We start from the raw sequence: 18,299 nt of genomic DNA, 5'->3' as shown, positions 1-18,299 counted from the left end.
ACCTGTAGTTTACATCCTGTCCTACACGATTCATCATCAGTCACCATGTTGTTTTTTTCACTACAGTGTAGTAAGTCATGTGGATCGGGCCACCGTCATCGAGCTCTACAGTGTTTGGATCACAATCAACAGGAGGTGCACGAGATGTACTGTGTGAACCAAATCAGACCCCCCTACATCGAGAGCTGCAACGCACATTCATGTGATTTTGTGTGGATAACAGGAGAGTGGACTGAGGTGAGAGCCAACACCTTCATTGCACAGCATTAATACATCCTGGAAAGAGTTTATTCTTTTCTATTCCATTTTCAGACCTGCTTCTTCCTCTTTTTCTTATATTCTTAATTATTCCTGAAGTTAAATCACTTTTTTGTGTTTAGTACAGAAGTTTAGCAGAACTGGACAACACACTAAATTTACCAGAATCACTGTTCATCCCCATCATTGCACTGGTTTCTTTTCTCTCCCAGTGCTCAGCCAGCTGTGGCCAAGGCTACCGTCAGCGCCTGATCTCCTGCAGTGAGGTGCAAGTGGAGATGGAGAACTACGAGTACGGCCATCAGTCTTTGTCCAACTGCCTCGGGACTCCCCCTGAAAGCTACATGCCCTGTAATTTGGACCCATGCCCGTCACTGCAGGAGTGGAGGGTTGGAATCTGGGGACAGGTGAGCAACTCAAAGCTGCTGTAATTGCAGTTCTCATTCAGCAGTGTAGTTATTAGGACTCGGCCTGTTTGATGTCCTGCTTTCAAAGCACGAAAACCTAAAGACTGTTTACTCACTGCATTCTTTCAATTGGAAACGCTTTGCAGTTCTTCAGAGGGGAAACCTTTTTTTTTCTTTTTTTAATTCTTTATTTTTCTATATTTTTGTTCAAACAATTACACACTGTTTACAATGGGTGGAATACAACACAGTTTGACCGATAACATAATAAAGTAATTAGATGCCTGCGGGTTTTCTTTCTTAAAACAAAACTCAGAGAATTAAAAAAAAAACTAAAAAAATAAACCTGGAAAAACAGAGAATAATATATTTTTCTTCTTTTGAGGTTCTAATCACCATGTTTTCCATGTAGGTTTCAAAAATAATATAATTAAATAAAAGAAAAGAAAAAAAGTCTACTTAGTTTTATATATCAACATACAAACCCACATCAAAATTTCAAATTTACAATAGTTATACTCAATGCAATCACAAATTAAACTTAGATGGATTTACAGAAATTTTTTAGACAACCTGGACATCTTTTTTCTGCTTATTTGCCATTAAAACCTTTTATCTTCATACTCAGAAGTTCAAAAATATACAATTCTTTCAAAAGGGAAACATTTTATTTAAAAAAAAAACAAAAAACTTTTCCACATCTAGTAGTTTGTAAAGTGTCATTCTCTGACTCTAACGGGTCTATGTTTTTGGAAACAGTTTATATACCTCTAATGATTATCATTTTGGTGAATATTTTATTTAATATATCATATCTTTTAAAGGCATAGTAATAAAAATAATAATCATGCATCAATTTCATATAGCGCTTTCTCATAGACACTCAAAGTCGTTTTACAGAATTAAGGTATTATTCTTTCACTCCACACTTAATGGTGGTAAAGTACCATTGTAGCCACAGTTGCCCTGGGGCAGACTGACGGAGGCGAGGCTGCCATAGTGTGCCATCGGCTCCTCAGACCACCACCAACACTCACTCACACACTACATTCATACTAGGACTGAGTCCCCACTGTGGCACCTGGAATTCTCCCATCCAACTACTAACCAGGCCCAGACCTGCTGATTAACAATGTAAATGTGTGATCAATATTAATTGCGTTATTTTTTTGTTGCTAAAACGCTATGTTTTGTGTCTTGGCAATATTAATGGAACGTATAAGCAATTCTGTTCCAGGAAATGTATTGAGCTAAACAATAACAAAAAAGGTTCAGTATTTGTTTGAAGTGTTTCTGCCACTGTTCATGGTGCTGATCACCTTGGCAACAGTAAACAATTTCATAGCTGATGTCCTGCGGTGCTCAACACTGTACATGAAGGCATGCTGCATGGCGGCGGCATTAGAAAAAGAAAATTGTCTTACCGCCTGCCTCACAGTCTGCCTCCTCCAACTCTGTTGCTGAGGTTTCCTAAAGAAGTGGAAAACTTGTTTTTGTGCCGTTTTGGTCAGTTAGCTCAACGTCTAGTCACAATATGAGACAAACTGTATAACTGTGACAATTTATATAGAGATCCAGTTAACTTTTAGCATTATATTTATTTATTTATTTATTCAGTTCATTTCCGACATGGTTGCAATCACAGAAATTCATTTTGACATTCAGAGCAAAATCACATCATTATTTATTTATTTTTTTTATTTATTTATTTATTTATTTATTTATTTATTTATTTTATCCTTTTGCATGCCGGAAAGGGCGACGGAAAAAAGCATTATGCTTATCCAGATCCGTCCCCTGTTTTGAACACAGATAATTTTACATTACTTTATTTCATGTATTTATTTTGGACTAAATACATGAAATGTATTGAAACAATACTCAAATGAGTAAAATGAAACCACAAGTCAAGTGGCTATTGGCTTAGGATAATAAATTAACCTCATTTGGATCATTATCACACAACTATAGTAAGTACAGTAAGTAAGTAAATTTAATTTATATAGCACTTTTCATGGATAGAAATCACAAAGTGCTTTACAGTAAAAACACATTGCTTCACAAAACAGAATAAACAGTGATTTACAAATATACAGTCCTTCAAAATAAGGAAAAATATAATACAATGTTAACACCAAGTTAATAAAAGAGGTTTATTAAAAGCTTGTCTGTATAAAATAGTCTTTAGCTGCTTTAAAGGAGTCAATGGAGTTAGTGCAGCGTAGAGCCAGCGCCACAGAGTTGATTAATTTTACCTGCTCTGCTAGCGCTAGTGCTAGCTAGTGCTGCTAAGTGCGTCAAAGACACGGCATAGTATAATGCCATATTGTGTGGCCAAATGTTTGGACATATTGGTTGTATTACCACTATTGGTGCAAAGATCCCTCTGGCAGGAATTTCAAGTGACGTTCCCCGAGGTGTCGTCCTTTTTTTTTTATAAATACATCCAGACTTGGCATAGTTTTTTCCGTGAAGACATTTGTCCTCAGTGCATCGATTTGCATGTAGCTGCTCAGCTCACCTCTGCTCTAGTCTGCAGCAGCTTGTGTGTGTGACGTGATGTCATCACAAATTTCAGAGTGGGGTACGTTTGTTTACAGTGGCGGCGCAAATGGTATCGTAAATGGTTTTTGTTAGCGATTCCAAATAATCGTTTGACTAGAACCGGTTCCCAAACGAAACCGGTTAATGATGCGCGTCCCTAGATGTATACTGTATCAGGACAAGTGTGAACAGTGGGAACACTAGTCATACTCAACCGCCCCATGATGCATTGCAAGCGGAATGTAAAATCATCTTGGGACCAGCTTCTAGCTAAAAGTCAAACATCAACTTTTCAAAACAAAAGCATCTCTTATTGTCTTCCATTAGTTTTTTAACGCTTTTGTAAAGATGGCTCTTGTTTTGAAGTTAACCAGAGATTTTCTCAGTAGCATAATGGCGGGTCTCCGAAAATCTCCCAAATATCTTAATGAAATGTGTTTACGTGAGCGTTTTATGGATCAAATGACCACATGTTGATATTCTACTTGGTCACTTTCTCACTTAAAATGTTTTCAGAACTTTCAAAGGTGGAGAATCAACAGAGATATTTAGCCTCAGTGTGATTCAGGTTTTTGACGTTGTAGGTTCAAAATGCATCTTGGGAAACTTGGAAGTATACTTATAGTATATAGTAGACAGTATATACTCATTGAGTTTGCAATGTATAGTACTGAGTGTGCCATTTCCAACACAGTCTTTGTTTTGTTAACCAGCTAACAGCAGAGCATGCATTTAGCTAAAGCATTGTCAAATATGGTGTTATACAGGAACTGACTGTGTGCAGTGTAGAGAACATGTTTAAAAGATAGAAGTCTCTCTGCTGTGTCATATCTCTTGAACTATATATGAGGAGTGTGCTTTCCATATTTTAAGTTTCAACCAGCGACTCAGCAGTAAAAAGCTCATGTCTAACACTGCTCATGACTGAGACCATAGTTTAAATCAGTGGTTCTCAACCTTTTCAGCCCACGACCCCCAAAATAAAGGTTCCAGAGACCAGGGACCCCCACTGTAGCTGAAGGTGGTTGAACACAGACATGAACATTGAAGAACAGCCATGTGGAGACAAAGCCATCTATAAGGGGGAATAAAGGGGAGAGCTTTTTGGGGTCCATTCATAAAGTCAGCAAAATGATGGTCCATTGTTCTATGAATCTGGGATAACCACATTTATTTATTCATCTGAATAATATCCACTGTTATACAGGAAGTTTAGTATTATCTGTGCCATAGTGTATAGTCATCTTAAAGATGTAAATCCTTGTTTTAATCAGAAATAAAATGGGTTGAAAGTGATAAAAAAAATGGTGGAAAAGTGAAATGGGGTTTTAAAAACCACAGAAATTGGTTAAAAGTTGCAAATTAGAGTAGCCATAAATGGTTCAAAGTGTCAATATTGGAACAATTAGTTTAAACTGGCAAATAATGGGCATGAGAAATCATGAATGTGGTAAAATTGGCAAAAATAAGCATAAAATATGGTGAAAAGAGGTTAAAAGTGACATCATATGTGACATTAGGTGAGAAAAATGTCCAAACATGCAGAAAAGGTATAGAAATTTGATGGAGAAGTGTCAGAAATTGGAGTAATGTAGCAAAAATGCTTTAAATTGAGCAAAAATATAGCAAGAAATATGATATGAATGATAAAAATAGGTTAAAATATGGCAAGTTTGGTGTAGTTACAGAAAAAAGGGTAGAAATAAGCAAAAATGGGCTTGAGTTGTTAAAAAAAAATTCTTTATTTCTGAAGGCATCTGGCAAACCCCTCCCAGTGTCCTGACCCCAAGGTTGAGAACCACTGGTTTAGACTATGTGTAAACAATCACAAAACTAGTCGTCCACAGCCTGGTTTGATGATAAAGTGTTTTCTGCAGTGTAGTTGGACATTATGTTTGGACTGTTCTCCACTAAATGTCATAATTAGACACAACTTGTTGCCTTTGTAGGTTTGAGATGCTTTGATTTAGGCATTAGTGTTGAAATCTATCATTATAAATGTTTGAATATCAGCCAATCCCATGCAGCGTGGGATGGGCCTTCACTAACAAGTGGTGCTTAGAGTCAAAACAGCTGGCACTCTAGAGGCAGCGACATTGAGAGAGAAAAGGAAGGAAATTTGAAACCAAAATTGAGGCTTTTAATCTTGAAAATAGTCCTTCTGTTTATTCATTCCTTAAGAAACTCCCACTACCACTGTGTCACATCTTATTTTAGTTAGGAATCATCTCTGTGCACTGCTCCCAGATGTTCTGCGTCTCTTCCACTCTGTCAGTGCTCAGTGAGCTGTGGGAACGGCCTGATGGAGAGAACAGTGCAGTGTGTGTCAGCAGACGGTCAGGAAAGCAGTCGGTGTCCTCAGAGTCCAATGCCAGAGGCCAGAAAAGTCTGCAGGAATCCAAACTGTGAGTGCTGCAAGGAAGCATCCCAAAGTTCTGTCATAGCTTTGATTTCTATTCCTACAATCAACATTTAGTAATTAGGATTCTCATCACGTTCTCACTCAGAGTCTGTTCTGAGTGAAATTCCTCCGTATTTCAGCATTTTGCACTCATCTCAACCCTTTTTGTTCCTCTAAGGCTATTTGCCGTCCAGCTGCCTGGAAATCCAGAGCATGAACGGCCCCGTATCAGACAGCGAACACTTCCTCAGAATTCAAGGAAAAGCTCTCAAGGTGAGATGATGTCATCAGAGGTCAATGTGTGGAGTCATAACAGAGTTTAACAGATGACAAGCAGGAACACACCAAGTAGCTGTAGGGCTTGGTTTATGTTTTTGATCATTTTAGTGAAATGGTTTTCTAAGCACTAATGTATACGTTACCATACAACAATAAGTCAGTAGGTTAACTTGATTTATAAAGCACTTTTTACAGACAAACAATGATAAAAACAGTGAGATAAAATTGTTTATGTATACATCATCCCTACTGTAAGCCTGTCTGAACATGTATGTTTTAAAATCTTTTTAACAGACTCTTGGGAGTCAGAAGAATCTATTGACAAGGCAGTTCCAGAGTTTTGGTGCTAAGGCTTCAAATGCTCAGTCATCACGTGTTATTGTAAAGTTATTTTTTGGTACTGACAGAGGGGGATTACTAGATTACCTCTTATCACGCTAACTTCTGGGATTTAATCAGTGTGTGCTGTCCTACGAAGCTCGCTAACGTCTTACTGGGCTAAATCACCATGGTAACTTAGGCTGAACGACTAACCTGGTCGGGACCAGGTTTTGTTCTGGCTCGGATCTGAGTGAGTACTGAAGCCCCGCCTCCTGACCAATCGGTTCTCTGAGAAAACGACCTGCCCATTGTTAGAAGATCCTGGTTGGTGCAGATCTGACATGTGCGTTTAGGAAAGAAAGATTATTAATGGATAAACGTGTGTTCTGTAATAAAGTGAAACCGATCAGAGCGCTGTCTCTTTATCATCCAATGGATTCATATCATAAATAATCTCTCGCTTTTACGCATTAACAGTGTCAGCAGTTTCCTGCCTGTGTTCTTTCATTCCTGGCTTTTCTGTTGCAACAGTGTTGTTTTTGGTCTGAATTATGGATTTGAATTATTTATAATTTCAAACTTAAACTGATCACCGAACGTGGTCGGGACCAGATTATAAAGTGGATCAGATCTGAGCGAGTATAAAAGCGCTGCCTCCTAACTAATCCCTCCAACAGTGTTGCTCTTCGCTGTCATCATGGATTTTAATTCATTATATTTATGTAAGATCAAAAGCTGTTCCTCCATGTAAAAAAAAATAAATCACTTGGCTTAAATTAGCATGTTGTTATCGACCTTTGTAGGAGAGCTTCTCTCAGACAGGGAATGTTTGGTTAGGTGAAGCCCGCTAACAGAGATAAATCCAGGATATAATTATCTAGCTTCAAAGTATGCCCCCAGAAGGTTAAATGAGTTGGATCTTAGTGAGCGGCATCGGAACCCAGGGGTCCATATGCTGCCCTCGTTCTAGTATTGATGCGGCCCCAAATTAAATACAAAAAATACTTCAAAAATACACAAAAGGACAACAAAAATACACAAATTTACTCTAAAAACATACAAAACGACTACAAATATAAACAAAAATATCTTAAAAAAATATACAAATCGACACAAAAAATACATGAAACGACACCAGAAATCTACATAAATGACTCAAAAATACACAAACATACTCATAACGCACAACACAACAACCACAAAACACACAAACCTTTTGATGTTGATAATATGACACTGTGATAAAAAGTGGCCCATCACTACCATACAAAGTGGTTGCAAGTGAGTTGTGGGGATGCATTATGTCATAGACCCATATTATTAAGCTTTATTTCCCTTTGTTTGTTCCTGTGTGTGTGCGTGTGCATGTGTGCGTGTGCGTGTGTGTCCCTTTCTCTTTCCTCACAAAGATCTACTGTGCAGGAATGCAGACAGAGACTCCACAGGAGTACATCACCTTGACAACTGGCGAAGAGGAGAATTTCTCGGAGATCTTTGGCTTCAGGTAAATAAAAAAAAGCGCCAACAGGTCAACAATGCATAAAAAAAATCCTGTTTTATTACAGAAACAAAGAAAGTCCAGCAGATACCTTGGCAGCAGCGTGTAGTCGGAGGATAAAGAAACTCCACGGAAATCAAAAGGTTGAGCTGAGCTGTCTTGTGGTTTTTTTGGGTTATTTTTCCCAGGCTCAACGACCCCACCCAGTGTCCAGCCAACGGCTCCAGAAGAGAAGACTGTGACTGTAGGAGAGATTACACCGCTGCTGGCATCACCACATTTTTTAGAGTCCGCCTGGACCTCAGCAAGATGCACATCATCAGTGAGAGACACACACACACACACACACACACACACACAGAGGCAGGGGTATTCTCTGCCAACGTTAACTCTACATTAGTTCCAAATGAGGACTTCCTTTGCCATCTAATTATGTGCTTGGTCCTGAAGGTTAATGGGTTCAAGATGTCTTTCAAGTTTTCCTAACACACAATTACAAGGCTCGGGGGAAGCCAATAAAAGTGCTCTGATGTGATGGAGTAATACTGATACTACTATCTATGCTGACCTCTCAACACAAAGGCCTGTGTAATTAGTCTATAACCTGACATTATTACACATACATGTTGGTTCTGTCAGGTTTATCTGAGGATAAGGTCTTTGGTGCTTCAGTGAAAGAGTCTCATGTTGCTTTCGTCTTCATGTCCAGCTACAGATTGGAAATTTGCAAAAACCCATGAGGGGAAGAACGTTCCGTTTGCCACAGCAGGAGATTGTTACAGTGCTGCAGGTTGTCCACAGGTAAGGAAATAAACAGCATTTGTTATGGGCAAACAACAGCTTTATCATCTGCTACATACGATAGCCCACTTATCTTCCTCTTAACAATACCACAAGGTGATTAGACTCTATGTAAGTGATGGGCGTTACTCCTTAGAGGTGAGCATTATCATGGAGCCATGAATCTGACGATACGATTCATTGCGATATATCACGATATCAATATTTACAAATTTTACCTTTACATGTACAAAATGGTATGAAATACAATTTATTTATTTATTTTTTTACTTACGAGAACAAGAAAATGGTAACTAACTGTAATTCAATATCTGTGTACCCTTCATTCTTTGGTTATTCCATTTTAAAACCAAATCAAAATAACAAATAAATGGTGTGGTTATTTTGTTCTATTGACCAAAACAGAAATACAGAAATATCAAAAAACAGACAAGCAGTGTTTTTTTTCTGTTTTAAAATTAATTATTGTTCTGTTTGTGTGATATTTGGTTATTTACGGGAAACTAGAGCTTTATGTTTTAATCTCACAACACAGAGGGGACCCACAGAGTTTCACGCCTCGACAAAAAAAGGAGCAACTCATGAGTCACATTACTGATGAACTGGTGAATTGAAACGTTCTTAATACATTTAATAAATCAAAACCAAGAAAAGGATGTTACGTAAAACGTGATTAAAGGACCCAGAAGTGGTGTAACGAATCTACTGGTGCTTCTCATTTCTTGTGATCAACTTCTGTGTGACAGCTGCCGTTAGTGTCCACACCAGCCTCACAGTCAGTAGTCAGTCACCTGTTTATTTGGATACTATTTGGACCGTAACACCACAAAACAAAACATAAACGTGAGGAGCTTTTAACTGAAACATCCACAGACTGTATGAAAACAGGAGCAGGACCAGAAAACGGCTGAAATGAGTCCTTAACAGTCCTATTGTATGAGGAGACCTGGTCCAGGACCTTAGGAGGGAAACGAGAGGTGCAGCAGACATCAGATCTCGCTCTAATTTCCCCGTAAATATCCAAATATCTCACAAACAGAACAAGATTTTTTTTTTTTTTAAACAGAAAAACGCTGCTATCTGGTTTTTGATTTTTCTGTATTTCTGTTTTGGTTTATTTGTTATTTTGATTTGGTTTTAAAATGGAACAACCAAAGAACGAAGGGTACACGGATTATTCAAGTATTAATATCAAAAACAATTGGTACGTTTATTAAACTGTCAAATGACATTTTTCAAAAACGTTTACCTTTTCTGATTCTGTTAAGTTTTTAAATTAATTTTAAAAACTAACCACATGGATGCCCAAATCGATTTGGGCATTTTTCGGATCAATACAATAATCGTGCAGTGAAATATTGCGATATATCGCAGAATCAAATTTTTCTCTTACATTCTTATTACTCATTGATAATTGCTTATATCAGCACAATTTACCTTATTTCCAGCGTCACAATTTTGTGCAAACCATCATTATCTGTTGTTTTTCCTGAATGTTTAAATATTATCGTTGATTTTTGTTTTGTTCTTTTTCTTTTGCCAAAGTAGGAAATTGAAAAATCAGCACACACTTATTGTCCATTGATTGTTTTTAAACGTCATTCATTTAAAGGCTTTTTTTCATTTTGATTTGTGATGTTGGTCTGTATTTTCCTTATTTTCTGTCTTCCAACTAAACTAGATATACATTTCTCTGAGAAACCTGAAACAATGTTAGCAAATTAGCTATGTGCTAACTTTCTGCAATTTTTTATTTCTCCAAACAATGACTATTTCATTACAAGTGTTGCTGTTAAAAAAAAAAACATGAAAAAACATCAAAATTAAAAAGTTTTTTTTTTTTAATATTTTGCAGTTTTTTCATTAGTTTTTTAAATAAAGGAATGATTTGAAGGAAAATAAAATACTTCAAGTGTTTTTTAAGCCTTATTCTCTATTAAACTGTAGATGTACGGTATATGATGTGAGAATGCACGTGAGCTAAAAGTGGTGAACAGTCCCCAATTATTCATTTACAGTGTTTCCATATGGTTTGGATAAAATGACAACAAAAAAAAGAACAAAAAGACTAATAAATAACAGTAAATCTACAAAATAACATAAGAATGCATGAGAGTTTGAATAACTTCTTTAATAACTTGGAGGGTTTTTTATTTTGTTTTTAAATAAAGGAAATATTGAAGAAGAAAAAAAAAACTCTTCACGACTGAAATGTAGACGTATCGTATATGATGTAAGAATGAGCTAAAAGTGGTTTATAATTTTACAGTCAATGTTTCCATATGGTTGGGATAAAGTGAAAGCTTTTATTCAGGAGTCCTAGTTTTGTTCACGTTATTTTGAATTGCATGCATTTGTTTATTATATTCTTCCTCTCCATCTGTTTTTCCTTCCAGGGTCGGTTTAGGATTAACCTTTCAGGAACAGGGTTCAAGTTAGCTGATGACTCCACATGGGTGTCCCAAGGAAACTATGCCGTTGCTAATGTGCACAAATTCCAGGTAACAGCACACAAACCCTGGATGTGCTTTCTATTTAAGAAAAAAAAAAAGAAGTGAACCAAGTGAACTGGAGGAAATCTTGTTTTTCATCTCTCGCTCCTTGTAACACGATCCCCCATTCTGCATTCCACACTTCTTTCTTTAACATGAATAGCAAGTAGGTATAGTCCTCAATACCTCTGTTGTTCCCGGGGTGCACTCCACCACACGGACTAAAAGAAGCGCCTTTATCAGGCAGCTGCAGCCGCTCTCTCTCTCTCTCTCTCTCTCTCTCTCTCTCTCTCTCTCTCTCTCTCTCTCTCTCTCTCTCTCTCTCTCTCTCTCTCTCTCTCTCTCTCTCTCTCTCTCTCTTTTTCTCGAGTACCTCCTCATCCTCCACTTTTCAAACGAGGATCAAGTTGGGAAGTGCGTTGAAGCCAGAGAGCGTTCCCGTCCTGTATTCCACAGCCAGCTGGCACAATTTTGGCTCTGCAGGCGGTTTAAATAATGCCTCCTTGTGAAAGTGGAATGGAGACAAAACACTCAGCGCACCCCGTGGCTTTCATGTCGTGGGATCGATTTCGATGCTGAGTCCGCTTTGCATGGAGATGTTAAACACCAGTATTGTGCTTTTATGAATGGAGGACGATTGTCAGCTCATACTTACTTACCTGCTCATTGCTGAGACTTCATCTGTGTGTTGATGAGATTCTTATCAGGCTTTAGTCCAGCCAAGTGTGGATCGTTCTCCTAAGAGTCTATTTAAAGCTGCAGGAGATGATACTTTATTTTTATTCAGATGAAGACAGTCAGGGCCAGATTTAGCTCTTTCGGTGCCCTAGGCAAGTGCAGACTTTGTGGACTCCGCCCCAATTGCCCCCTCCCAAATAAATGAATAAAAATAAATATAGTTTAAAAACAAACAAAAAGTCTCCCCACAGTGGGGCAGATTCACTCAAGGTTTAGGGGTATAATAACGTGAGCAAACATCACTTCACGCGCCAATAAGGGTTACAAACCCCAGGGAATCAGGACTGCGTGCATTCAGCATGTCACAATGCACCCACAATTTATTTAGTGCGTTTACCTCAAATGAATATGTAAAGTAGGCAGATCTCACAAGGGGAGCAAAAAAATGGGAGGAGGAAATGCAAATAGATTAATGCAGTGTGTGCAATGCGATTTATCAAACCAGGAACTGTTTGTGGTGATTGTTTTGACACCGGAAAATAGTACGACTCACAGGAAGGTGCAAGCACACACGCAGACATCATAGCTGCGGACATGGAAAAAAAAGCCACCAGTTAAACTTTCTAATATATAAGAAAATAATTAAAATAATACAATTGTCAATATTAACAGCCACTGAAAGAAAATGCAGAGTAAAGTGGGAGAGAGAAACAGGTGGAGTCCAGTTTGGCCTTTTTTCTGCGGCACTGAGAGTCGCTGTGCGCGGAGCTCCATGGATGTCGCTCCAGTGAGCTCCTGTATCTTCCTCTCTATGTTTTGGCTCAAAATCTTGTGTCGTGTTGATGCAAGGAGCATCAGACCAGAATCAGCTGAGCAGCTGCGTCCTTTACACAATGATGGAACAATGTGCACATATGACAGTGTGTGTGACACAGCGCTGCAGGAGCTCAGACCTGCTGGATGATGTTTTTCATGAACTGATGAGAGCAAAGTTGCAGGAACTGACAGAGTAGACACATTAGGTTAGGTTGGGGGGGAAACAACATTTGGTTTAAGGCTTATTAAAAAAGCATTTTTATTTCTTTATTTTGTTTTCTACATGATTGAATGTTTGTGCAGCAGACAGAGAAGTCCACCTGCCTCCAATTAAACTTTTTCAAATGTAGTTTTGTGCTTCTGTGCACTCACCTCTCCACATTGAATGAGCAAAATGTTCATTTAAACAGGGCGGTCTCGACTATATACGCGCACCTATAAGTGCCACAATGTTAGTGAATTCCCCACAGCAGGTGAGCAAACAGCGCCATCAACGGATATGGGGATGCACCTGGTTTAGCACCCTTTATTTCAGATCTTAGTGAATCCACCCCATTGTTGTACTAGGGCTGGGCAATATATCGTGATTCAAGATTTATCGAGTTTTCTATTTTGGCGATATAGAAATTGATAATAACGCCTATATTGAGATATATCTATATTTTTTTCAACCTGTTTTGATTTATATAATCATACAGTACAAATCACACCACACCAGTATTTATTACTATTTATAGAATATAGTCAAACAGTGTCCTTCTTTACAATTTTCCCATATTTCTGAGATATTTTATTTCTTATTTTGTAATAAAATACTTGTTTTAGGAGTGACTGCTTTCGCTACTTCCCAGAACAGCATGAAAAGCACAGTTAGATGGATTACTGAGTCCATTCTAACCCAGACCTTCCACTAAACAGGCCACACTACAGAACTCACTCACACGTGCTGTCCCTTAGAACAGAAAAAGCCAGAAGCGGCTCATATTGTGCTGCTGTTTGTTAATAAATGTGTCTGTGTGGCATTTTTCATTAGCAAATTTAATCCAGAATTGTCTTTCTGGTCAGACTTTATTGAGTTAAAAATATTGGGATTAATATCGTATATCACCATTTTGAGACAGAACTGCAATTCTGCAACACAACAAACCATTGAAAAGAAATACAACCTATTCTAAAAACTAGAATAATACAATATGACACCTACAGGTATAGTGTCCCGAGGGAACAACAACAATGATGCAAAATCCAAAAGCAATGCAAAACAGTGCAATCAAAAGTTCAAATAAATTATAAAAATTGCATTGCAAGGAAATTTCTACTTTGCTGTTGGGTTTTACTACTCAACAAAAATCTCAGACACAACAGAATTATACAGAATAGAACAAGAATTACATATGCAAAAAGGCAATGCAATGAGGGAGGTAAAATAAATCAAAGAAAATTAAATAAAATATCATAAATATGGGCAGAAGATTGCCCTTAAGCAGCAAAACATGTGCAGTGATTGTAAAGGATGTGTTTCACGTTTATTATACCTTTTTAAATTATTATTATTTAAAAAACATTTTTTGGTTGGGGGGTGAAATTTGCCCTAGGCAGACGCCTGGTTTGCCGAGAGGCAAGGCAGGCCCTGAAGATAGTGTAGAGCCCATCGATCAGAGGTGTCAAAGTCATTTTAGTTCAGGGAGCAGTTTGATCTCAAGTGGGCCATAGATTTTATGCAGGAAAACGAGTCATTTAGATATTATTGTGAGCTAGTTTGCACTTCTATGTACACATACAGTACAATACAAAATATGTAAGGAACCAACAATACACAAGCAATAAGTGACAGATATCAGTCCCAACAGGGACTTCACTTTAAATTTCCTAGATTTTGTGACCAATTTCTATTTAATTAAGGGAAATATTATGTCATAATTTGAGAAAAATTTAAGGATTTTGTAAGAATTTTAAGTTCTTTAACAATAAAAATTACTGCAATTATGCGATATAAGCCCCGGCAAAACTGTGAGCCCCTGCAAAGATTGCTAGGTTTCATTTACGCAATGATTTGTGTTTTCTCTGTCATTTTTGGTTTCTCCTGCGGGCCGAATTAGATGTTTCAAAGGACCGATTTGGCTCCCGGGCCTTGGGTTTGAAATAGTCTGTAAAATCACCACTCAAAAGTTTGTTTTGATCTCTCTCTTAAACACTCCATTTATTGGCATTTTGAAAGGTTTTACCCATTGCATTGTGGGATGTGGATCTCCTGACATGTTTTGATTGTCAACGGTAAGTCTTCCTCAGAGGTGTCTGCTGATCGCTTTGATGTGTTCTTGTGATTTCTTTCTGGGCATGAAAAAAAGTTGTTTAAATAAAAGAAAAAATCTTAACACACTTTCATGCATCCGTCTACGGGACTCCACATCCCACAATGCACTGCAAGAAAGTTTTCGGAGATTGTTTATAGTGGAGATCAAAACAAACTTGTGGCAGTTTCCACCTTTTACATCTTTTTTTTTGAGCAAATCATTTTTTATTTATTGATCTATGATATCTCCAGCAGCTTTAAATAGTTCTAAGAACAACTGCAATTTAACCCAAAACCTTAGTTCAAGACATAAAAACATACAATTGTTTTTGTGATCAACTTTTTATTCATGTGTGGTTAGTGATTACAGTCTGATTTGTAGTTTAGTTATATTATGCACACATAAAATACACAAAAAGAAAACAAAATCACAACCAAAATATACAAAATAGGTTTATTTATTGTTATTTATGAGTCTTTGTGTAGTCATTTATTTATTTAGTTATTGCCATTTAATGTATTTTGTTGTCTATTTGTGTATTTATGTTGTTGTTTTTTTTAAAATTATATTGTACTTCTGGAGGATTTTTGTGTCCTTTTGTAGATTTTGGTTGTCATTTTATGTGTTTTTGTTGTCCTTTTGTGTATTTTGTTGTTTTTTTCTATACAGTCTCTGCATTTTTGATTGGGAAAAGCACAAAATCCTTTAAACACTTGCTGAACATTCAGCTGACATAAAAATCTTGTTTTCAAATATGTAGAATAATTGTGAATTTATGAGTAGCAGTAGTAGTTTTAATATTTTAGGACATTTTTTGCAGGCACCTTTTTTGTCCATCAAATGTATTTAAAATGAACTTAAATTGAAGAGAGAATGTTATTTAACTGTCGAACCTTGTCATAATTTTATTTATGTTTATTTTTTTTAATTGAAAAAAAAAAAATGTTTATGGTCTTGATCTTGACTCGGTCTCGGCTCCCGAAAGTCTTGGTCTTGTCTTGGTCTCGGTGCATTCTGGTCTCGGGCAAGTCTTGGTCTCGGATAGAGTGGTCTTGAACACAACACTAGTTATTATTGCCATTTTTATAGAGAAAAACACAATACATTAAGTTATTAAGATAAAGTTTGTAATTCATTGGATTTTTTTTTTAATTTAATCCCACCACTAGTTTTTATATTTTTGTATCACTGTATTAGAGATCTTGTTCATTAAGCACAGGGGAATATAACTTTAGAGCAGGCATAGGCAACTGGTGGCCAGGGGGCCACATACAGCCCACGTTCTAATTCTGTGTGGCCCCCAAGACATTTGTACATGCACAAGGCAACTCCATGTGCTTTACATACACAAAAACTTAAAATCTATAAGAACATTAACAACATTTAAAATAATCAGTAAAATCATTTATTATAATCAACCAACACAATACAACAATAACATCATGAGCAAAAATCTCCCTCTCAATCATACGCAGTCGAGAAAAAGAGAGTCTTTAACTTTGATTTAAAAATGTTTCCATGTGATGCTGACTACAGCTCTGCTGGCAGTTTGTTCCACTTCTTTGCAGCATAACAACTAAAAGCAGCATCACCATGTTTACTGTGAACTCTGGGCTCCACTATCTGACCAGAATCAGAGCCTCCCTAGTTCTTACTGCAGCCAGGGATGGCGCTGTAGTTTGTCCAATCCCGGTCGCTGCTTCGGGTCGAAGGTCTGACACTGACTCATGAAGTCAATACATTCTCGAGACAGAAAATTGTAGTCATTGTAGGTGTAATATTTGCAATTGAAGATGAACCTCAGCATGGCCCCTATCTGCCACACCGTAGTAGGCTCTGCGTGGTACCCGGTCTGCTCGAACACTTCCGGCGGTTCGTAGCCTAAAGTACCACAAAATTCGCTGTAGGGCTGATCGAGGACAAAGCCAGCACAGCCAAAGTCAACGATCCGGATTGGAAGAGATGTTTCTTCTGGAGAAACCAAGACGTTCTCCCCCTTGATGTCCTGATGGAAGATCCCATTGTTGTGCATCAGCAGGGCTGCGTCCACCACTTGTTTCAAGATGCTCTTTGCCTCGCTCTCTGAGATTTGTCCGCCCCGCTCCTCAACGAAGTCAAAGATGTCCATTGATTTCTCAGGATGCTCCATCACGATCAGGACTTCCTCCTCTAGATCGTACACATCTAGCAGGCCAATGACACCGTGGTTTTCCTTACTGCCATTGCAGAGTAGGCCGGCTGCCTGGGCCATGAAGACCACCTCGGACACCCACACGTGGAACCTATTCTGGCAATACACCAACATGTAGCTCACTTTTTCTTTAGGGATGTGTTTTATTGCCACATGTTTTGAGTCTGAGCATCGTATTCCGGCATAGACGGCTCCATAACTTCCTTCTCCGAGCACCTCACGTTCCTCATATTGGGCTTTGAACTCCTCCTTTTTAAATTTGACATTTATGCAATTCTCAAACAATGGAATTATTGTTTTTGAACTAGAAGTGGAGGAAGATTCACCGTTGTTGGAAAATGTGAAAAGGATCCTGTCCTCATCATGTAAGGGGACTGGAGGGTTGCTGGAGCTCTCCTTGGACCCAGAGCTTTGGGGCTCTACTGATTGGACTTTAGGTGAGGGGCTTTTGGCTTTGATTTTTGGTCTATGTTTCCTCTGCTTACGGTCACCCCTGTCCAAGCAGCGTCTCTTCACAGGTCTTTCCCTCTCCACTTCTTCCCCAGCCTTCCGTTTTTTGCTGCTGGGGGTCGGAACTTCTCTATTCTCTTCCTTAACGGGAATCAGTTGCCCCCAACTGCCTAAAACACACTTTTTTTGTGTCATCCTCTCCAATGATTAGTAAATTAGTCTAAAAAGTAGCAAAAGTGTGTAAATGTTGGTGACATATGATGTTCTGTCATAGGAAGTGAAAGATAAAAGCCAAATTAAATGTTATGGTTTGGGAGCATCATCGCCATGGGTACAGAACTCATGTTCTATGATCTGTTTCTGCATCACAGTCTTTATGAATAAAGTTTTTATGCATAAAAATACGTATTGCAATAAAATGTATTAAACCTGTAATTAATATTTTACCATTGAAAGTACAAAGTCATTATTAATCCCTGAATTGGGTAAATATTTTTTTTTTTCTGACATTCCCACTGTCCCAAGGCTTAAAAAATACAGTTTATTAGGTTAATTTTATTGTTTTTTTTAATATTGAGTGATGTGTTAAAAGAGCCTCCGCCACCGCCCCCAACCCCAAGGCCCCCCACTGACATCCACCCCACCATCCCCGCACCCAATCCCCCGAGGGGAGGGCCCAGAGAGCCCCCCGCCCGAGATCCCAGCAGAGTGGCCAAGGCCCACGCCCAGCAGACGGCCAGAGCCGCGACGAACAGGCAGCCGGCGGCCAGAAGGACCCGGAATAGAAGCGGCATGCCCGAGGACCACGACCACACCCCCGGCCGCCCTGGACAACGAGGGGACACCGCAACGCCAGCCCCCAGGCGCAT

General features: G+C 38.3%; 1 protein-coding gene across 3 annotated transcripts in view; it reads left to right on the top strand.

Annotated features, from left to right (window-relative positions):
- The window catches only part of adamts9 (ADAM metallopeptidase with thrombospondin type 1 motif, 9), a 101,977-nt gene that overhangs the window by 81,922 nt on the left and 1,756 nt on the right, over positions 1-18,299 (top strand). For 2 of the 3 annotated variants that reach the window (XM_028446397.1, XM_028446396.1), the window contains exons 31-38: positions 67-237; positions 471-665; positions 5,485-5,614; positions 5,789-5,883; positions 7,620-7,714; positions 7,897-8,030; positions 8,418-8,509; positions 10,906-11,010. In XM_028446397.1, the coding sequence (XP_028302198.1) occupies positions 67-237; positions 471-665; positions 5,485-5,614; positions 5,789-5,883; positions 7,620-7,714; positions 7,897-8,030; positions 8,418-8,509; positions 10,906-11,010 (1,017 nt within the window). Of the gene's footprint in view, positions 1-66; positions 238-470; positions 666-5,484; positions 5,615-5,788; positions 5,884-7,619; positions 7,715-7,775; positions 8,031-8,417; positions 8,510-10,905; positions 11,011-18,299 lie in introns of those variants that run through there. The other variant, XR_003674068.1, reaches the window with a different exon arrangement.

Source organism: Gouania willdenowi, chromosome 5 (genome assembly GCF_900634775.1).
Source record: "Gouania willdenowi chromosome 5, fGouWil2.1, whole genome shotgun sequence".
Classification (NCBI taxonomy): Eukaryota; Metazoa; Chordata; class Actinopteri; order Blenniiformes; family Gobiesocidae; genus Gouania; species Gouania willdenowi.
The sequence above is the reverse complement of the archived record's forward strand: the minus strand, read 5'-3'. Positions and strand labels throughout refer to the sequence as shown.